General features: G+C 43.5%; 1 protein-coding gene across 3 annotated transcripts in view; it reads right to left on the bottom strand.

Annotated features, from left to right (window-relative positions):
- NBEAL1 (neurobeachin like 1) overlaps positions 1-20,405 on the bottom strand; it is a 147,779-nt gene extending 127,374 nt beyond the window's left edge. For all 3 annotated transcript variants that reach the window (XM_075829793.1, XM_075829791.1, XM_075829792.1), the window contains exons 1-2: positions 20,296-20,405; positions 7,097-7,593 (exon numbers count right to left, since the gene is read on the bottom strand). In XM_075829793.1, the coding sequence (XP_075685908.1) occupies positions 7,097-7,147 (51 nt within the window). In that variant the 5' untranslated portion in view covers positions 7,148-7,593; positions 20,296-20,405. The remainder of the gene's footprint in view (positions 1-7,096; positions 7,594-20,295) is intronic.
- Between the last annotated feature and the right edge of the window lie 272 nt (positions 20,406-20,677).

Genomic DNA, 20,677 nt, shown 5'->3' with positions numbered 1-20,677 from the left:
CGATCGCGTTTGAGCGCTGCACTTAAGGGGTTAATGGCGGGGATCGAAGCTAATTTCGGTCCCCGCCGTTACAGTCGGATGTCAGCTGTAAGATACAGCTGAGATCCGGTGATGATGGGACCGGCTCAGCTTCTGAGCCGGTGCCAAACGTTTGACGTACATGTACGGCAAGATGCGGGAAGTCAGTACTTTCCATGACGTACATGTACGTCAAATGTCGGGAAGGGGTTAAAGACAATGGGTTCCTTCAGGCGCTGATTGTGTCCATCATGCAAAGGAAACGATGCGTCTGGTACTTTCGTTGTTCTGCTCCCCTGACGGAACAGAGCAACGGAAACACCAGCGAAGATGTGAACAGGCTCAGCTTAGCTGATCTATTATAATGCAATGGGTCAGTACTGTAGCGGAGTCGACTCCGCTATTGATTCCGTCGGAAAACTGGAAACCTGCCGGAATGGTGACGAACGGAAACCATTAGCAATGTTTCCGTCACCATTGATATCAATGGTGACTGAAACGGAGGCTGTGGTTTCAGTTTCACTTTCTGTTTCGGGGTTCACCCGACGGAAACCTCTGACGGAACCCCGGAACGGAAAGCGAACGGTGATGTTGTGCTGTAAACACTGGAAAGTCACAGCACAGTGTCACTCGTAACGTTCTTCAACACTCATTAATTTCAACCCGTTTTCAAGGTTAATGTGTAATATAAAATGACTATAGTTGGGAAATCCCATTAAAGCGGATCAGTTACATATTAATGCTGCCCTGTCTGGGGACAGCATAAAGTAGTGACAGACGCTGATTTCATCATGCTGTCACTTATTAGCTAATGTGCCATAGTTTATGAGTATTTAGTACTTATACTTGCGGCGCTCCCCCGCCCCCCAGCAGCTGATTGCCATTTTTCTCCCTATTAGGGTATGTGCACACGCTAGCTTCCTTTTACGTCTGAAAAGACAGACTGTTTTCAGGAGAAAACAGCTGCGTCATTTCAGACGTAAAAGCTCCTCCTCGCTTTATGCGAGGCGTCTTTGACGCCCGTAATCTTGAGCTGCTCTTCATTGACTTCAATGAAGAACGGCTCAAATTACGTTGCAAAGAAGTGCCCTGCACTTCTTTGCCGAGGCAGTCAATTTACGCGTCATCGTTTGACAGCTGTCAAACGACGACGCGTAAATGACAGGTCGTCGGCACAGTACGTCGATTCAAATGAATGGGCAGATGTTTGCCGACGTATTGTAGCCGTATTTTTAGACGTAAAACGAGGCATAACATGCCTCGTTTACGTCTGAAAATAGGTTGTGTGAACCCAGCCTTACTGTGCATAAGGAGAAAGGCGTCAACCAGCGGCTGAAGGGCAGGGGGAGCGTGAACATACGAATATACTTGGACTTAGGCCGGATTCACACGAGCGCGTGCGTGAAAATCAATGACAGTCTGAATGACCCCATTGACTAACATAGGTCTGTGCGACGTATTATACGTTCGTCTGAATAAGCCTTAATACTTGTGGCGCTGGTCGAATGCCACATGTATAACAACGAGATACTCGGAAACGCCAGCACTTTACCTAATAAAGCGACAGCACGCTGAAATCATAGTTTCTGTCACTTCTTTATGCTGCCCTCAAACAGGGCAGAGGAATTTTGCAGGCAGAATCCGCCGCAAAATTCCGCCTCCCATTCATTTCAATGCGAGCCGGACGCTTGTTTTTCTGGCTAGCTGATTTTCCCGCAGCTGAAACAAAGAGCGTCCTGCTCAATTTTAGGATTCCGCATTGATGGCAATGGGAGGGAGGAATAATTCCGCTGCAGGTTTTGCGGCGGGACCCGCTTCGCAAAATCCGCTGTATGAACTAGTCCTAAGTAGTCTTGTTTACTGAACGAGATGTGGTTTATTTTCCAATTTTTTTTAGGCTTTTGTAGTACACTTTTTTTCTCCCCAAAAGTCTTATAAAGTTATTATTATATTTTTATAAATTTTTTGAAAATTTAACTCAGTCTATGTCCTGACCGCGTCTCTGCCGTCTGAAGCTATTAAAAGTCACTGGGAGCGATTTTGCTGTATTTTTGTGTCTTTTTTAGATCAAAAACGCTCCGGCTATGTGTTACTTTAAAGTTTATAGTGAATAATAAAAAGCACCACATGCAAAAAAATCTTTGGTTTGTGCCAATTTTTCCAAAACCCAGCATGTTCTGGGTTTTGCATTTTTTTTTCCCATAGGATTCTCTACTGGGCTTGAAAAATCACAAAAAACAAAACGCATGTAACTAAAACGCCACCATGTAGGAATCCATAAAAAAAAATTAAAAAAAAGTTACATTTACAAAACGCTGGAATTTTTACGTGCAGTTTACAATGACAGACAAACACCCTGTGTGAAGGCGGCCTTGACATGATCAGTGATCGTCTCACACAGCAGACAGTCATAGGACGCAGCCTTCATACTGCGGATATACACGGATGACAGAAGGTTACGCGCATAACATGGCTGGGTAATGTCTGGGCGTCTTGGGGTTGGTTTCCAAGCTATGGTTTGTGAAGATCCCACATTCAATCTGATTATGAACCACTGTACATTTATTATGTTAGATTTTTCAATATTGTCAAAGACTAAAAAAAACTGATCACAGTCCCATTCATCCCTATGAACTCCTGACACAGACCAGGATATCCATAATTTTACATGTCTGGTCACAAGTTTTCAACATGTCAGAATAACTTTATTGATGGCGCCAGCTATTATTTTCACATTAAAAGCAATCGCTTCAAGTCATTTACATGCAGCGATCACCGGTAGGCGTAGTCAGAATTAATCCTACCGTGTAAAGCACCCAGGGGTATGCATAGCTTTACAATAAAAAATGATGGGTGGGGGTTGTTAATACTGGTGCACTGTATTAGCAGGGCTCCAGTCTGTCCCTCAGAGCAGCAAGCGCCAGTTTTATCAACAGGGCTTACGGGTAAATACATTGATTTGCCACAAGAGCTGGCAATAATTATGATAATATAATGAGCATGTATTCGCTATAAAGAAGGATGGATATTTGTGAAGAAGCCGACGTTGTGACACTGCCAGGACATAAATACACAATGCCAGCTATGCAGACCTAAAGTTCACATGCAAACAGTACATGCAGTGTGATGAGGACACTTACAGCTTAGCCGACAAGCTAGGAAACCTTTCCTTCCTGACTGCAGCCTTGTTTCTCTGCATACCAGGAACCGCACCGTACGTTATGGGCACTGCAAACGGTGCCCTGTAGGGTTGCCGTAAGAACAAGTTCTCATCTTTTCACCCTTTAGGACCAGACTGATACAGGACTTCTAACAGTTCTAATTGTTTCCACCCTATTATGCACTGCTCATAGCTTTTCTACTTCAAAGTATGAAGGCATTTTGTTCTTTAACCCCTTAGTGACCAACCCATTTTAAGCCCTAATGACCAAGCTATTTTATTTGTTTTTCTATAGTCACATTCAAAGAGCTATAACTTTTTTATTTTTTCGTCTACATAGCTGTATGAGGACTTGTTTTTTGCGGGATTAGTTGTACTTTTTAATAGCATCATTTTTGGGTACATATAATTTTTTTATTAACTTTTATTAACTTTTTTTGGGGGGTTTTTAAAAAAAACTGAAATTCCGCCATTGTTCTATGCGTTTTTAAATTGACGCCGTTCACTGTGCGGCGTAAATAACATGTTACCTTTATTCTATGGGTCGGTACAATTACACCGATACCACATATGTAGAGGTTTCTTATGTTTTACGACTTTTGCACAATAAAAACACTTTTGAACTAAAATTATTTGTTTTTGCATCGTCGCTTTCCAAGGGCCATAACTTTTTATTTTTCCATCAATGTAGTGATTGTTTGGGCTTGTTTTCTGCGGGACGAGACGTAGTTTTGATTGGTTCTGTTTTGGGGTGCATGGGACTTATTGATTCATTTTTATTATGACTTTTTTGGGGGGCAATGGAAAAAAATTGCAATTTCGCCAGTTTTTTCGGTTTTTTTTTACGGTGTTCACTTTGCGGTTTAAATTACATATTAACTTTATTAATGGAGTCATTACGGTCGCGGTGATACCATATATGTGTACTTTTATTTTTTTTTACACTTTTACTAAATAAAACCACTTTTTATGGAAAAAAATGGTTTTATTTATTTTTTTACTGTACTTATTAATAATCTTTATTTCACATTGATTACTTCTTTTATTAGTCCCACTAGGGGACTTTACTGTGCGATCTTCAGATCGCTGCTATAATGCTTTGGTATACTTCGTATACCAGAGCATTATTGCCTGTCAGTGTAAATCTGACAGGCAATCTGTTAGGACGTGCCTCCGGCACGTCCTATAAGGCATATGTCCAGGGCAGACCTTTATCAAGCTCCCGGCTGCCATGACACCCCATCGAAGACCCGTTATAGCATTTGCGGGCCGCCGATGGGTGACGGGGAGCTCACTCCCTCTGTAAACAAAGTTAGATGCTGCGGTCGCTATTGACGGCGGCATTTAACGGGTTAAACGGCCGCGATCGAAGTAAACTTCGATCACGGGCGTTGGAGCTGGAGCTCAGCTGTCATCAGACAGCTGAGCCCCGGCTCCAGCCTGCATGGGAGACCCGTGCAGGACTTAGACTAGGCTCACGTGAAAAGGCGTCAGCCTAGCCTAAGGCCCCTTAGTGACGAACGTAAAAAGGCGTATTGTTGGTCACTAAGGGGTTAAAGGGAACCTGTGACACTGAAAATGCAGTCCAATCTGCGGGCAGCATGTTATAGAGCAACAGTAAGGTTATGTTCACACGTAGTCAACAAAAACGTCTGAAAATCCAGAGCTGTTTTCAAGGGAAAACAGACCCTGCTTTTCAGACGTTTTTTTACCAACTCGCATTTTTCGCGGCGTTTTCTACGTCCGTTTTTGGAGCTGTTTTCATTGGAGTCTATGAGAAAACAGCTCCAAAAACGTCCAAAGAAGTGTCCTGCACTTCTTTTGACGAGGCTGTATTTTTACGCGTCGTCGTTTGACAGCTGTCAAACGACGACGCGTAAATAACAGGTCGTCTGCACAGTACGTCGGCAAACCCATTCAAATGAATGGGCAGATGTTTGCCGACGTATTGGAGCCGTATTTTCAGACGTAAAACGAGGCATAATACGCCTCGTATACGTCTGAAATTTGGCCGTGTGAACATACCCTCAGTGAGCAGGTTGATGTATATTTTTGTAGCAAAAGATTCGGTATAACTTGTCATTTCTTCAATCAAACCTCTGCTCATTCTGGACTTAGGAGTCCAGTGGGCGGTCCTAATCATTGATTGACAGCTCCGTATTCATACTCATACATGGAAGACTGTAAATCATAGTATAGGACTTGCTCACTGGACTCCTAAGTGTAGAATGAGCAGAGGCTTTAATGAATAAATACTCAGAACGAGTGCCGCAGATTTTTTGTGTGTGTGTGGTTTTTTTTTGTGAGCAGACAAAAGCCACCCAGGAAAAAAAAAAAAAAGCCTCTGTCTCCCATTGAAATCAATGATGGGCGATTTGGACAGTTTTTGTGCTGATTTCGACACAGTTACAGCGTCAAAATCAGTGTCATAAAACTCCATGTGAACTGATCCTAATAACACAAATGTTTATGACTTGACATTGTTTGGGCCTGTTCACATCACTGTTCGTTTCCGTCGGAGGTTTCCGTCGGGTTAATCCGACGGAACCCCTCAGCGGAAACGAACGGGGAGGTAAACATACCCTTTATTGGTTTTTGGTTTGACAGTATTCTATATTTGCACAGCTCTCTCAAGTCAGTTTTCCCAGGCCAAACTATTAGGGTATGTTCACACGGCCTATTTTCAGACGTAATTCGGGCGTTTTACGCCTCGAATTATGTCTGAAAAGACGGCTCCATTATGCCTGCAAACATCTGCCCATTGCTTGCAATGGGTTTCACGATGTTCTGTTCAGACGAGGTGTAATTTTATGCGTCGCTGTCAAAATACACCCGCGTCAAAGTAGTGCATGTCACTTCTTTGGACGTTTTTGGAGCAGTTTTTCATTGACTCCATTGAAAAACAGCTCCAATTACGTCCGTAATGGACGCTGCGAAAAACGCAAGTACTTGCAAAAACATCTGAAATTCAGGAGCTGTTTTCGCCTGAAAACAGCTCCGTAATTTCAGACGTAATTTGTTAAGACGTGTGAACATACCCTTACATTTTGTAACATATACTGAACACACATTAAAGGGGTTCTCTAGGACTATATAATAAAGTTTATTTATCAAGGGTGTGTGCTCAAATGTAGTAACATATACAGTATAGTCAGAACTTGTGGTCTACTGGTCATACTGTAAAGACTTTGTAGTAGTCGCCGAACATAAAAACGGTCAGTTACATCTGAATTCTGCACCAACCATGTAAGGATACATTCAGACGAGCATGCCAGATTTGCGCATGTGTAAAAAAATGACGCGTTTTTCCTACATTTCATGTGCGTTGGGTATTGGCATCAGCGTGCTTTGCATGTGGCATGCGTTTTTCACGTCCGTGCAAGCACTGCGGTTTATCGGCATTTCTTTGTATTTGGTGCGTGAAACACGCACAGCACATGGATGTTGTCCATGTGCTGTCCGTTGATTTCACGCACCCATAGACATCAATGGGCGACTAGGTGCGCAAAAACTCACCCATATAGGACATGCAGTGAGTTCCACGCAACGGACACTGACTGCGTGAAAACTCACCCATGTCTGAATAGCCCCATTGAAATGAATGTATCCGTGTGCTGAGAGTTATTTCAACGCACACGGACGAGTATTACACTCGTCTGAATGAGCCCTAACTGTTCCCCTTCTAAATATACTCGGGGCTATATTTCAAAGCCCTGATTATTTTTTTAGCATTGAATAAATGTAAAAAAAGAAAGTAAAATTATATCTTTAAACTGTATCCCAAGCCACTTTACATTGAGATACCTTGTATACTTCTGTCTAGCAGGCAGCAATACTTCATCGATCAGCCATACAGCATAGGTTTACCCTGCCCATATACAACTTCTATGTGGTCATCCAGTAGAAGAAATCGCTTACCTTGCTACAATACAGCATCCAAAGCTCGCAGAGTCTCTCCTTGGATGCCATCCCGTGACCTCCACACTGTGACAAATATAGTTCAGAACCAGTCCATCAACATTGTCTAATGCTTCATCCTTAGTCGTTTACATTAACGTTGCCGGTGATAAACTCCCACCAAACAAACAAAAAAAACAAAACCACAAGAGGCGAGTTCTCTGCAGATCAAACCAGCACAAAACCAGCTTAACAGGACTTAGACAAGCTTAAAGGCTGGGCAAAAATACTGCTGGCCCAAAGAACGGACTTGCCAGATGATATATGAAGGGTAGGTGGACCTGGCGCTTTCAAAGTTTCACTACGTTATTTCTTAAACTCCAAAAGTCCTTCATTGGCTTTAGTATTCTGTAATCTCACATCCATTCCCCAGCGAGGATGATCCTGGCACACACATCAGGAAGTTCTGCTGCCATTATGTTGTGACAGGTATGACAACCACTTGGCTGCTGAGTCACCTAGAAAGAAAGACAATTGATTAAATAGCCATAAACACACTAAATAAAGAAGTCAAATGATTATAATCCCTGCACACTCAGACATCGTAACCTTTCCATACACTCCAGCCATTCACACACAAGTCAATAGGTTAGAGACTATGGAGTCAATGTGGGCGCTAGGGTATCTTGCAGATAGGGTGTATTCAGACGTCGCAGTTGGGGTGCGTTTAAACCACATCCAAAAACCGCAGTAAAACACAATCACAGTTTTTGGGTGAGGCTGTAACCGCAACGCAATATCTGAACACACTCCTAGGGTTTGTGCACACGATAATGTCAATTACGGCTGAAATTACGGAGCTGTTTTCAGGAGAAAACAGCTCCTGCATTTCAGACGTAATTGCTCGTACTCGCGTTTTGCGAGGTGTCAATTACGGACGTAATTTGGAGCTGTTCTTCATTGGATTCAATGAAAAACGGCTCCAATTAGGTCCCAAGAAGTGTCCTGCACTTCTTTGACGAGGCTGTTATTTTACGCGCCGTCTTTTAACAGCGACGCGTAAAATTACAGGTCGTCGGCACAGTACATCGGCAAACCCATTGAAATGAATGGGCAGATGTTTGCCGACGTATTCGAGGCTTGTTTTCAGATGTATTTCGAGGCGTAAAACGCCTCCAATACGTCTGAAAATAGGTCGTGTGAACCCAGCCTTATTGTTCCTGCCTGCGTCCAGTGGCAGAGCCTCATGAAGAAGACTGTCGCTGTATTACAACTTGTAGTTGGTGTCACGTGAAATTTAAAAAGACACAACCTTGTGTGTTTAATTTACAATTGCTGAGTATAATGCTATCTATTGTTCCCTGTAATCAGCCTCGCACTGGGGAGAGGCTGACTAACAGCTTCAAATGGGATAATTGAAAGGAAAAGCAGAAAATTGTTGCCATCCCCTTACCGGTTCACTACTTAACATATATCCAGTTTTGAGATTTAGGTTTAAATATAAGGTTTAGTGGCCCTTTAAGGATCGAAATTCCTGCTCTATTTTATTTTTTTTTTCTAAAAACCCATACATTTATATAATAGTAGATACAGCACCACACACAACTGGTTTGAAATGCAATAAACATGACATAAACCAAATTGCCTTCCAAATTCGTCCATACGTTTAGAAGTGTGCTCTGAAAATACTGCTTGTAAATATCCGGTTATACCACTAAAAAGTATTAATGCATTAAAGGTCCATATGAACTGACCTGGAATGTATGTATTTAAGACCTATATATTTATAACCCACAAACAGCAGTAAACATATAAACAACTGTGAAGCCAAAGAATAAGATCGCGTCCACACAGGAGCATAAAAAGTATTTGGGGATATTGACCAATTATAATGATGTGTTTTAGTACAAAGTTAAAAACAGTTTTCAGTGAATCGGTGCGACAGTTTATCTTGGTGGAAACATATAATAAAAATTTCTGCAAAATTTTTCCCAGCAGTGTGTCATGCTCTCTTTACATTTGCGTTGGAGTATCCGGATTTAAAGGACTCCATTGCATGCAACGCTGTTCTACCCATCAAAACCTTAACGGAACCCATTATAAGTCAATAGAGTCCATCGGCTGCTGGTGTCCGCCGTACAATGGATGTAAACAAAACCTAAATGGTACCATGCTAAAGATAGAATGTCAAATCAAATATCTCTCTCTCAATTTTCTGCAATTATTTATCTGTTTAAAGAGGCTCTGTCACCAGATTTTGCAACCCCTATCTGCTATTGCAGCAGATCGGCGCTGCAATGTAGATTACAGTAACGTTTTTATTTTTTAAAAACGAGCATTTTTGGCCAAGTTATGACCATTTTTGTATTTATGCAAATGAGGCTTGCAAAAGTCCAACTGGGCGTGTATTATGTGCGTACATCGGGGCGTTTTTACTACTTTTACTAGCTGAGCGTTCTGACGAGAAGTATCATCCACTTCTCTTCACAACGCCCAGCTTCTGGCAGTGCAGACACAGCCGTGTTCTCCAGAGATCACGCTGTGACGTCACTCACTTCCTGCCCCAGGTCCTGCATCGTGTCGGACGAGCGAGGACACATCGGCACCAGAGGCTACAGTTGATTCTGCAGCAGCATCGGCGTTTGCAGGTAAATCGATGTAGCTACTTACCTGCAAACGCTGATGCTGCTGCAGAATCAACTGTAGCCTCTGGTGCCGATGTGTCCTCGCTTGTCTGACACGATGCAGGACCTGTGAGTGACGACACAGCGTGATCTCTTGAGAACACGGCTGTGTCTGCACTGCCAGAAGCTGGGCGTTCTGAAGAGAAGTGGATGATACTTCTCGTCAGAACGCCCAGCTAGTAAAAGAAGTAAAAACGCCCCGATGTACGCACATAATACACGCCCACTTGGACTTTTACTTTAAACACGCCCAGTTGTACTTTTGCACGCCTCATTTGCATAAATACAAAAATGGTCATAACTTGGCCAAAAATGCTCGTTTTTTAAAAATAAAAACGTTACTGTAATCTACATTGCAGCGCCGATCTGCTGCAATAGCAGATAGGGGTTGCAAAATCTGGTGACAGAGCCTCTTTAAGTAGATACAGTTAAAAAAAAAGTAGCACTATTACCAACTGTAAACAAATGGCCGTGCCCGTAATCACGGTCCTTGAATACAGCACGGCCGGCCGCGGACAGTCACCCGCGGCCGTGCTCTCATTATAAAGTATGGGAGCACGTTCCGTAAAATCCAAAAATAGGACATGTCCTATTTTTTACGGATCATTTCTACGGCCCAGACACATTGCAGTAAATATACGCCATGTGCAGCATAGAAATGAATTGATCAGTATTTTGATGCCAAAGGTCCCATGCACAAGTCTGTAGTTTTCATCCACAAATTACGGATCCGTAACTGCGGAGAAAATACTGACATTAATTTCCATTGGCCACAGACACCTTCCCGTATATTTATGGGTGTGTCCAGGCCGGAGAAATGTTTTGCAAAAAACAGAACACGTCCTATTTTTCGCATTTTACGGACCGTGCTCCTATACTTATTACTGTGAGCATGGTCCACAAATGCGGATGATATTCCGTGGCCCGTCCCTGCAGTATTTACTGATCATAAATACTGCACGCACAGGTGCAAAGGGCCTTAGGCCTCATTCCGACAGGTGTATTGTGCCCATGCTCAACTGTCCGCACTTCAGATGTAACAACTGGACCCCCTGTGGTTCTACTGAGCCGAACATAGAGTAACACAGGGAAATATGTTGAAGTTCAGTGTCATGTGTTATACCCGGAATACAGCAGCTAAACATGGTACACTACGCCCGTCTAAATGAGGCCTAAATCCTTTTACTCTTCAGTGTCACGGCGAGTCACAGCGACTCGTGGGCAACATCGTGCTGCCATGGAGCACAAACCTTAACTGGCCCAAGTTTAATTCTTTCCCATGGGGACTATCAATTGTTAAATAAAGCAATCTTTACACGGAGGAATAAGAAGAATTTGCTTCATACAGAGAGGGAGATATGCAACAAGGCAAATTCCTTTGGATCAGCTGTGAGCATGGCGGCAGGCAGGCGGACAATGGCAGCATGTGACTTTCACCTTTAACCCATTCATGAACTCATACAGTGGCATAAGGACAATAACCACATTCTTTTGAATTGCTCAAAAGGTAGTCAGATGATAATAGGAAAAAAAAAAAAAGAACACAAACAAATTTAACGGGGTGGTTTAACTGGATAACCCATTACCATTTGCGATAGTTGGGAATATTGACGTCTTACAAACCCCCCTGCTCAGGATTCCCTCTTTTTGTTAGAGCAAAAGAGGCTCTGTCACCAGATTATAAGTGCCATATCTCCTACATAATGTGATCGGCACTGTAATGTAGAGAACAGTGGTTTTTATTTTGAAAAACTATCAATTTTTGACCAAGTTATAAACATACACTTCTCATTGTTACAGTGTGATAACAGTTGTTACAAGCGATCGTAGTAGCAAGTGCTCATCCCCATACATTACTGATCAAAGCTCCTTGTGAAAGGAGAAAACGAGCGCCGATTAACTAAATGTCTCGTTGATCAGCGCTCGTTGTTACGGACAAAATTGGTCGGTGTGAAAGCGTAGTCGACTGCGTTATTGATTCAGTCGGAAAACCGGAAACCAGACGGAATGGTGACGAACGGAAAGCATTAGCGATGCTTCCGTCACCATTGAGATCAATGGTGACTGAAACGGAAGCTGTGCTGTCACTTTCACTTTCCATTGCGGGGTTCACCCGACGGAACCCGGGAACGGAAATGAACGGTGATGTGAACAGGCCCTTACTCTCCGGCCATATGCACGAAGCAGTCATAGAGCCCTCTATATGGGGTCTTAGGCCTCATGCACATTATGGCATTGGTTTTGTGGTCCGCAAAAGCACCGGTCCGTTGCGGTCCACTGGACCACAAAAACCCCTTGTTGTGCATCCATGTGCCATCAGGACTCACAGGAATCCACCATAATTCACCAGTAAAATGACATGTCCTGAGTTTTTGCGGTCTGGACTTTCATCTCCCACACAGATCCGTGTAAACCACGGTCGTGTGCATGGGGGCCATAGAAATTAATGTGTCTGCAATTTATCTGATAAAATGCAGACAAATTGCAGGCAGAAAAGCGCGGTTGTGTGCGTGAGGCCTTACTGTACCTCGGTATGCCCTTTTCCTTAAGAACGATCCTAGCATGCTCGATTGCATGCTGTATTACGGAGCTATTATCCCCTGAAAGCATTGTTGTGATGGGAGAATATCTCGTCAGACGGAGCATCATGTGGCCGCAGGGGTCATATAAGCAGCAGGGGTCTCTCTAGGCCTCTACAGCCTTTTTGAACATGGATTTTCATTGCAGAAATCTCTTGTGAAATCCATCCCATATATCTAAATGGTTTGGTAAATAACACAAATTTTTGCCACAAGTAAACATAGCTTTAGACTACGTTCACACTAGTGATAAAAAATATAGTCACAGTATTTGAAATTTTCTTCTATGGAGGCCATGGCGGATACCAGCTTAATATATCTAGATCTACCAGCTTAATATACTGTCCTATGTAAGGTCCGTACTCCTAGCAGCCAAAAGGCACAAAAAAAAATGCTAATGGCTAATAGGAGCTCTGAAAGAATACAGGGGACACATAGTTATAAGTTCAGTGTACTCATGAGGCGAGCGCTCCCCTCACTCCAGTGATTGACAGGCAACTGTATACATATGTATACACTAAAGCCAGTCAGTTACTGCGGGGGGGGGGGGGGGGGGGGGGGGACGCTCACCTCATGAATACAGCCAACTCATAACTGTGTGTCCCCTGTATTCTTTCAGAGCTCTTATTAGCCAAATGCCACAAAAAAAAATTGCATCATTTTGGATACTAGGAGTAGGGACCTGTAGCTGTAATATGCTGCCCTTTCAGAAGGCTGCTTCTTAAGCTGAAAGATCACCTGCATTAGATAAGCAAAGCATAGGCAAATAAATTATGGTCAATCATAAAAACTAAAACAAAGCCCGCACCAGGCAACCTGGGACAATAAAGAAAAGTAGCAAAAGACTTCAGCACCAGAAAAAAAACTGCAGAACGGCATCTACAATAACCACCCCAGATAACGCCGTGAGCCATGCATGAAGCAAATCCGTCAACTCCATTCTAGTCTGTATTCACAGCGCAAACAAAAAAAACAAAAAACGTGAATAGTTTGAATGTTTCAGTGACTTACCTGTCCAGTTCTTGCCAGCATATGGGATCACCTGAACCTCAACACTGAAATCTTTGGCCACATTCACATATTGCATAGTGTCTCCCACTCAGTGCCATGCTGCCTGCAATCAAGCAGCATATATGTGCCAATAGATACCGTTTAATGGCATTGTCCAGACAGGGAGCGGTTTTTCATACTGATGACCTATCCAACAATAGGTCATCAGTGTATGATCGGTGGGGGTCTGACACTCAGACCACGCACCGATCAGCTGTTCCAGCTGCCGCCGGGCACCGGAAGTTATGCAGTGGTTGGTGCAGATGGCTCCGGTCAGTCTAGGGGCCGTGCTGCAGCTCTGCTCCTATTCAAGTAAGTAGGAGCACACCTCTAGTAACCCAGAACAGCCGCTAGACTGGTCGGAGTCTTCCAGCACTGACCACTGCATAACTTCCGGTCCTCGGTGCAGGGTACGAGTGTCGGCCCCCCACCAGTCTATACTGATGACCTGTCCTATTGATAGATCATCAGTATGAAAAACTGCCCCCAAACTGGACAACCCCTTTAATCCCTTTATAACTAAGTATTCTGCAACTTTTTAATATACTTTGGGGCAGATTTACTAATATGATTGAGCCTAGACCTTGTCGTCAAATGCACCAAAACGTGCAAAAGAACATTTGTTGCGGATTTTCAAGGCGGATTTTACCCTTTGCAGTGCAAAGGGTGACAACATTGTCAAACCCGCAAAGTGTGAACTCAGCCTAAATCTTAGACAGCATTAGTAAATCTGCCCCTTTATGTTTTAAATCCTTATTTTGAGAATGATATCTGCTTGCTGCAAGTAAATGGAAACATGAAAGAAGCTTTCCATGAACCACAATATGCTATATAATAGTCTAATCCCAGTGGTTGGGCCCTCACGGACCCCAAGAATTAACACTGCCTGAATATGCGGGCCCTGTTCTCATTAAGGGCGATTTATCCACTTACAAATGTGACTGTTTCTTAATAAAACCACCCCAAACAGTGGATTTACATGGGGCTGCACAGCCTCCCTAATCTATCTCTCCAGTAATGAAGATACATCTCACCTTATCGTTACCAGTGGCACAATGGTCCATATCCACAGTGTAGGGTTGCATGATAAATCGGATTTCTGGTGCTATTTCGATACTGTGCAGGGGAAATGGTTCAATACCATGAATTGATGTGCTTCAATACTAAGCTGTGCGGCCGCACAGCTTAGTAATGAAATACATAATTTTAGTCACTACTACAGAGAATATGGCCCACACACTGCACAGCCCGCAATGTTCTTGGTCTTCAGTGCCCACCCCATACTGCCGTTCATTAGTGTGGCACCGGCTGCATCACAGGAGGGGGGGAATGCTCCTCCTCCTACAACGACTCACAATAACTAGTTGATGTCTACACTCGTCATGAACGGCAGGACGTTGCCACATTATGATGAGCATAGACAATGCTGATCAAGCGGGCACAGCAAGTGTGCCCAGACAATCCGAAGTGGGGCAATGGCTGTAATACACTGCCACAGCCCAGCTCTAACGGCGAAGATCTGAGACACGACTAAGCACTTGAATGCCGCAATCAAAGCTGATCACAGCATTCAAAAGGGAAAATGAGAAGGGGGACTCCCTTTTGATCGTGTCACAGAGTAATCCTCTGATACAATCGAGGGACATATCTTATGTGGACAGACAGCCTAGAGTCCATTGAAGGGCCATATATCCTGTTGTTAGGGCATGTATACCCTAACAACTGCCTATGTACTATCGGTACACAGGCTGATGTACTGAAATATAGATATAAGCCAGAACATCAAAGATAAAAAATAAAAATAAAATCCGCTATGGAATTACAAAAAAAAAAAAGGAAAATGAATAAGAAAAAAAGTAATGTTAAATAAAATAAAGTCAGTGAGAAAAACAGACAAATGCAATTTTTTTTACAATAAACGTTATCAAATATAAGTCCCAAACATAAAATATACAAATGTTTGAAATTGTCATGCCTAACAACCTGCACAACAAAGAGCGCCAGGATACAAAGGGGAAAAAATAAATTAGTCCTATCCTCAAAGCCAAAACTGTCTGTGTCCCTAAGGGACTATAATCATTCTAGTAAGTAACCCCTTCAAGTACCTCCCAGTCACAATGGGCAACATTGGGGTTAATTACAATTAATGTGAGGCACATAGAGGTACTACAATCATAACACCATGGGTCTGTCACACATCAGAAAATAAAGGACTTTGTTTTTGTGGCTTTTTATTGTTATTCTGGTGTAGTGACACCCTATTACTGTGTGAGAGGTAGATGGCCTCTGATACTCTGAATTACAAGTTTTCACACGTCTAACTCAAGGTGAACAAGTACTCTATAAAACCCTCTTATCTAGCTGGAGTTCCACAAGTCGGCGCGGTTTTACTTTTTCTATATTTAGCTCTCGACTACTTGTAATCTTTTTGACAGATACCACAGTGTCAAAGTCACATTGCAAATGATACAAAACTATGGGTATCACAGGGTGTAATTCTCCATGGGGTTCAAAATAACAAAAATTATTTATTTTCTATTTTTCCATTATTAATTAATATCTAGAAACCAAGGGTCTTAACTGGTTCCCGACCGCTGGCTGTGTATTTATGGCCAGCGGTCAGGGTCCCTAAAACCCGAGCCATAGACTTTTTACGGCTCGGGTTATAACTTGCTGCCCGCGCGATCGGGCAGCTGAATGTCGGGTCTCCGGCTGTCAGTGACTGCCGGGGACCCTGAGGAGAGGATAGAAGCAGCTTTCGCTGCTTCTGTCTTCTCCGATGTCTTTTTACACAGCGCTCAATGAACGCTGTGTATAGGAATAGAGACAGCAGCAGCGGCGCTGTCTCTATTCCTCCCGGTGATCATGTGACTGGTCACATGATCGCCGGGTGCCGTTAGTGGCAGACTGCTGCTGGGTCTTACTAGACAATCGTCACTATGAGAGGGCTGATTTCCACTGTAACTGGGGCTGCTGTGCAGCTCCAGTTACAGTGGAAAAAGATGGTGTAAAAGAAAGAAAAAATATATATATAAAGTCCCCCAAAGGTCTCTTCTGACCTTTGAGGGACAGACCATAATAATAAAAAAATAGTAAAGTAAAGTGCAAAAAAAAATTAATAATAAACACACATAAAATACCCACTCCGAAAAAAAAACTTTCCCCCCCGCCAATCATTATTGTAACGCTAGCGCTGACCCAATTACCCCAATATAGACATGTAATATCTTAAAATGTACGGTAGACAATGACGATCACAAATAAAAAGGTCTATTTTAGGGTAAAACTATGTTATTTCCAAAAAAAAAAATAGCGGAAACGTAAAAAAAAGCTTATTTTTTTTACTATTATTTTCAAACTTTAAGAATAAAAATTCTAAAATAGTAAAAAGGATGTGTATAAAAACAATAAAAAAAAGAAACCTGCATTGTCTATGGAAAAAAACATCGCAAAAATCACGTTGTTAGCCCAATAAATAAAAAAGTTAAAGCCATTTAACTAACACGTGCTAAAAATGGCTAAACGGTGTCTGGTCCTGAAGGCTCAAAATAGCCCGGTCCTGAAACGGTTAAGAATAAAAACTGAAAATATGTGTTTTATTTTCTTCTACACATTTTGACTGCATAAAATTGTACATATACACTATATACACAGTCGAGTCACATTATTATGACCACCAGCTAAATATCCAGAGTAACCGCCGTTTCCAGCACGGACAGCAGCTAGACTGGCTGGGAGTGACTCAAAAAGGTGCTGGTCGGTTGTCTCGGGTATCTGGAGCCATGATGACTGCAGAGCATCCCACATTTGCTGGAGGGTGCATGGGGGGGATCCATAGAGCGAACAAGACTATCGAGGTGGTCCCACAGATGCTCAATTGGGTTCAAGTCTGGCGAATTAGGGGGCCAGGGAAGTACTTGGACGTCTTGGTCGTGCTCTTGTCGGACATTTCTAGCCGGGTGACATGTCGCATTGTCTTGCTGGAAGATTCCATCTGCCCCAGGGAAGACAAACAGCATGTATGGGTGGACGTGATCTGCAACGATGGATTCATACCCAAATAAGTTCAGAGTGCCTTCTACATAGATGAGTGGGCCCAGAGTATGTCATGAAAAAATTCCCCAGACCATAACGCTGCCACCACCAGCTTGTGTTCTACCAGCACTGGTTGCAGGGTGTTTGTTCTCTGAGATGTTTCTCGTCTGACACGCCAACGTCCATCCGTTCGATGAAGCAGAAAACGCGACTCATCTGAGAAGGCAACCCTTTGCCAATCATCAGTGGTCCAATTCCGATACGGCCATGCAAATTGAAGCCTTTTTTCCAATGCACATTTGTTCGCATAGGAGCAGTGACCATTCGTCTCCTTCGGAGCTCTATACGCAGTAGAGTTTGCTGAACTGTTGTTTTAGGCACACAAAAACGCAGCATAAATTGACATGCTGCGGATTTAACTCTGCAGTTTAAGCTGTCGTCCCCCCACCCCCCCACACAGCACGGGCATGTGATTTTCTAAATATCATCCATTTTGCCGCTACTGTAAATGCTGCAGAATTTCCACACCAAATTCTGTTGCGGAAATTCCGCACGGTTTACACTACATGGGAACCGAAGTCAATGGAAAAAAAAAACAAACCCAGATCACTGACCTAGTGCATGCAGCACCTGACATTAACCACATCATGGGCTTGAAAATGCACTTCCGCACTATGTTTTACCTTCAGCCCTACATTTAGTTTTTTAATAATCACTTTCTTCCAAATAATTACTATCCATCTATATTTTTCTTGCTATTTACCAAACTGCTGCATAGCGGTCACTCAACCTCAAAATCTTGAAAGCCATCATTTCATTCTGAAGCAGTAATTCTCAGAGGAGACGAATTCACTTTTTGACCTTATCATATTGTGGAGATGGGGAATTTAATAGATAATAAAGTGTCTCTTGCTCTTGACCAGTCCAGCCAATGACGTCCAGAGTCACACGCCGGGATCTAGTCAATCACAGAGTCGGCTGGGGAGCGCATGCGTCCCGAGTCAACGCTAGTAAGTAGTAGTTATGGCAACGTAAACTGTTTTTCCCCATTTCTACTTCAAAATATGCTTCCGAATACGCCTCAAAATCGCTTAAAAAATCAGCTCCAAAAAGTGTGGATTTCAGAGGATTTTTTCTCTTGAAATCAGCCTTGTATTTTTCTGCCTGCGACATAGGTCGTGTGAACATGGCCTCAACCACAGAGGCCACGTTCCAGTACTTCTGTGTCTTATTACTTGCATGTGCTTGGAAGCTCAATTTAAAGTTTTCCTCACTGTAGTCGAGCAGTGAGGAGGAACCACGGGATTGGAGACCTTCGTTCTAGTGATCGGTGGGGGTCCCAGCGGTGGTGCCCTCACCGATCAGACACTTGTGGATAAGCGATAATTGTCCATTTTGGGAATACCCTAGAGTTTCTCTTTTACCAATGAAATTGGAAAGGTTAGTTAGCGAGAATCGTGCCTTTGGGATTGTCTCGCGTGCTTGTTGACCGCAGACACTTTGTTGGGTTGCAAAAATCAGGCTAAAACTGAATACTAAATATTGTCCAATGTTTCTGCCTGTTCCGTTACTCTCCGGTAATCCACTAGTGCACTGGTTACTGCGGCATGCGATGAGGAGTTGTCTATAGTGACATCGCTGTGGTCACATCGGTGGGCTTTCAGTACAGACGACATTGAATGCTGTGATAAACAGGACTAGTGGGGGACCTGGAGTTCCTGTTCCCCTATAAGTAACAGCTGGGGTCCGCAGATACCTCTATAATATGGCCACGTTTTAACGTCTTTATCACAACCATAAAAATCACTGCGGATCTACTTAACCGACTTAGATCACCACAGGGTCCTGATAAACACGTATGTGTAACCGATCCAAGGATGTATGAAAATGGGGAAGATGATCAGCCGTCAAATAAAGGAGCGACACATCTATGGCCGGCTAGAAGTACCGGGACCACAGGTCAGAATGCAGATGTTGGCCAAACACATGAGATATTTATCTGCAGATCATTGGCAGATCCACTCCTCTTTAGTACCATCTGAAGTTAATCTTAAACTTCTGATACACAAGATGATTGTTTGAAAATTATACGAAACTATTGTCTGCCAAGAATGTCATCTGTCAGGTTGGATTTTTTTTTCCGTGGTCGGTTGAAAATACGAATGTACGACACGATCGACCAATTTGCGCATGCTCTCTTTAAAAAGATTTTTTTAATCTCTTCCTGATCGGCCAGTTTGGTCTCGTCTTTTACTGTTTGGATTATTCGTACGAACAATACCAAGGACCATTGATCGGTCGCATTCTGGCTGATCAAAATCTAATTTGTATGACCATCACAAACATCAGATGGTCAGCAGATTTCCCCAAATTTAGCTGGTGCTGCCAATGGTCTGCAGATAAATGTCTTATGTCTATGGCCAGTTTATTGTCAAGCCGCACGACAGGCAAATCAACGTGCACATATGTTCCAAACGTAGCCTAAAGATCGCCATGTCACCACATAGAAACAATTAACCACAATAATCACCTAAATGATCAACATAAAGTCCTCAGGCAGGTATGAGAGGGACTTGTAGAAGTTCATATAGTTAAAGGGACTGTACATGTTCCAGGCTCTCCCCCTATGACAGCCCCTTTAACTATACATCATGATCAATGTCGTTTCCTATGAGTGGCATCAGTCACACATTGTCCCAGCCTGTACTTGCTCCTCGTTCTCTAGGTTTGTGGTCACACTCTATCCCTCTGACAGTCTCTTCAGTGTCCCAGGCTCTCCCCCTATGACAGCCTCCCCTCCCTCTATCTTCCACATCAGCGCCCAGGCCCCGCCAGCTCAGCAACCGCTCTTGTTCACTCCACTCACACCTACTGTGTACGTCGCTGCCCGGTGAGCGTCTAGTATTCCCAGTGTCCGGTCACCCTGTCCCGGGGCGGCGCCGTCCTCTCCGCGTTCCCACACACTCACGACCTGTCACCCCAGGAGCGCGCGGCAGGCGGCCTCTCCAAACCACGCCCCTACGTGACGCAAACTTCAGGCCCGCCCTCTAGACTTCTGGACACTGTGAGACGACAACCGAGGCTACCGGGGGTACGGTCACACGGTGCCTGGTGGAGAACGGGTATAGTCAAGCGTTCGTCGCAGCCAGTAACACTATAATAGCCGCGTCCCCACAAACACACTTCATAGCCTTGCAGTAAAGTGCCGTGCCTGCGGAGAGCGCATGCGCAGCACCTGAACCTCAGGTGTATGG

The sequence above is a fragment of the Rhinoderma darwinii genome, chromosome 6, assembly GCF_050947455.1.
Source record: "Rhinoderma darwinii isolate aRhiDar2 chromosome 6, aRhiDar2.hap1, whole genome shotgun sequence".
NCBI classification, from domain to species: domain Eukaryota; kingdom Metazoa; phylum Chordata; class Amphibia; order Anura; family Rhinodermatidae; genus Rhinoderma; species Rhinoderma darwinii.
The sequence above is the reverse complement of the archived record's forward strand: the minus strand, read 5'-3'. Positions and strand labels throughout refer to the sequence as shown.